The 1,945-nt window shown below is 48.4% G+C and overlaps 1 protein-coding gene across 1 annotated transcript; it reads right to left on the bottom strand.

Annotated features, from left to right (window-relative positions):
* Positions 1-568: 568 nt before the first annotated feature.
* Positions 569-1,278, bottom strand: EMH_0022520 (uncharacterized protein; the record flags this gene model as incomplete). Its single annotated transcript, XM_013501973.1, has 2 exons — positions 569-660; positions 1,020-1,278. The coding sequence occupies 2 exons, from the start codon at positions 1,276-1,278 to the stop codon at positions 569-571; spliced, it is 351 nt and encodes a 116-aa protein (XP_013357427.1).
* Between the last annotated feature and the right edge of the window lie 667 nt (positions 1,279-1,945).

The raw sequence follows: 1,945 nt of genomic DNA, 5'->3' as shown, positions 1-1,945 counted from the left end.
TCTACCAGATAAGTAGCAGCCTGCTAGAGCAATCAGCTACCAGCAAGGGATTCCGTAACTTCAATGGCAATTTTGGTGCCAACAGTCGAAAAAGCGGGGGTATATTTATAAACGCATATGCGCCCCTAAATGATGACAAGCACCGCTCGCACGGGACAGCATCTTGTCATACGAAGCGACCAAAGGTCATTCAAGCAAACTTAAATAAACAAAACTAGAAATCCGGTGCGTATGTGCACTCCTGAAAAAGATGGTGATACTACCGCAGCCACTAGAAACGCTTCAGCTGCCGAAGACCTGCTCACTGTTGGCAGCCGCTCCGTTTCTCGATTAAAACGGTTCGAAGATACAACGAATACACGACCGTTTTAGGGTTCTACACGATGTGCACCCAGTTTCCAAGCCGCACAAAAGTCTAGAAGGCAACCTCGTCGATTGCCTCGATCCAAAGGGTGAAGCTGTCGTAGCCTCTGTCCTTACACCAGAGCATCCGCACCTGCTAGCTTCGATCTATCTGATGCATATACTGCGCAAGCGAAACGCATGCGCAGTATGCACAGATAAGCGTTCAAACCAGGAGGGCAGTTGCCATAATCAAACAACGTTCGCTGACATGTTCCATTGCCACTGTTTTCGCCGCATGGGGCATATTCGCACTTCCTGCAGAGCACAGCAAGCAACGCCATCTTTGCTTGGGTACCACCCAGTTGAACAGCAGCGCAAACGTTTGGGAAGAAAGAATTTTTTCCGCAATTTCCTGGACTCTTCACAGAAAATCCCAAAGGTTGGATATCGCTCAGACCCACAAGAGACCAGCGCGCCGCCGTTTCGAAGTTACGGCTGTGGTGTACTTCACATGCGGAAAGAACTGTAGCTATGCGCAGATGCGCGCAGAACATGGAAGAGAGCAATAAGCATATCACAAGACGTTCGGCAATATCTTTCACAGCTAAGGTTGCCATGCAACAGGCAGATTCGCACGTTCTGCAACGCAAAACNAACAACGCCTTCTTGCTTACGTAGGTAACGCCACGGCTCATCGTACTGGCGCTGAACGCCTTCCTGGGAATCGGCGGTCTCTTCGACCGTCATGGCAACCGGCAACACTCCCGTTAAAAGTGACGGGTTGAATACCAACCACAAAGCCTGCTGTGCACCTAGCAACAATTCTATCGGATCTTCAGGTGGTAACTCACTCTGCGCAGTCCCTGCTCCTTCCAATGTTGAATGGAAAAAAGTGTAAGCTCTGTACACAATATTTTCTGGCTCACAGTTCATGATTTCCGCAACGCCCGGCGTCAGGGTAAACATCCTGACACCCTACCGTATACGAACGTCTTGTGATTTGCTTGCTGCTCTCTCACGTGTTGTGCGCGCATCTGTGCATAGCAGGAGTGTATCCTATCTACCTGGCCACTTTACCGCATCAATCAAACTCCATTTCCGTTGTTTCATCGGATTCGGCTCAGGTGAGGCTCGACCAACAAGTGAGGAGGTAATTAGCATGCAAAGCGCCGTGCAAACAAGCATTTATCGTTCCCATAAGCTCAGCATTTGCAGCATCGCTTCCAGGAACTTTTAATTCAATTTGGCGGCCTGGGGTTTGAACCCGGAGCCTCTTGCTGACGGAAGTATTCCAATCCCCGCTAAGTACTGTTCGTTGTTGAACGCGAAGGATCAAATTGTATGGGTCCTTCTGGAAAAATCTGTTGGATCGCGACAGAGCATCACGATGCCCCATTCCACTCTTATAATACTACTAAAATATAATTCGCCGAGATCCAAAAGGTCTTCCACGATAGGAAAGGTCATGCATTATTTTCCACTTGCAAAAAGGACAACTAAAACATTGATCGCAATTCCAAATTCTATATCATCTTGGATGTTAAGAAGTCTGAGCAGCGTGAAACTATCACTACAGTGTATAGGGCAGCTCGTGCACGCC

This window comes from Eimeria mitis, genomic scaffold (assembly GCF_000499745.2).
Source record: "Eimeria mitis Houghton genomic scaffold, Emh_scaff797, whole genome shotgun sequence".
In the NCBI taxonomy this organism is placed as follows: domain Eukaryota; phylum Apicomplexa; class Conoidasida; order Eucoccidiorida; family Eimeriidae; genus Eimeria; species Eimeria mitis.
The sequence above is the reverse complement of the archived record's forward strand: the minus strand, read 5'-3'. Positions and strand labels throughout refer to the sequence as shown.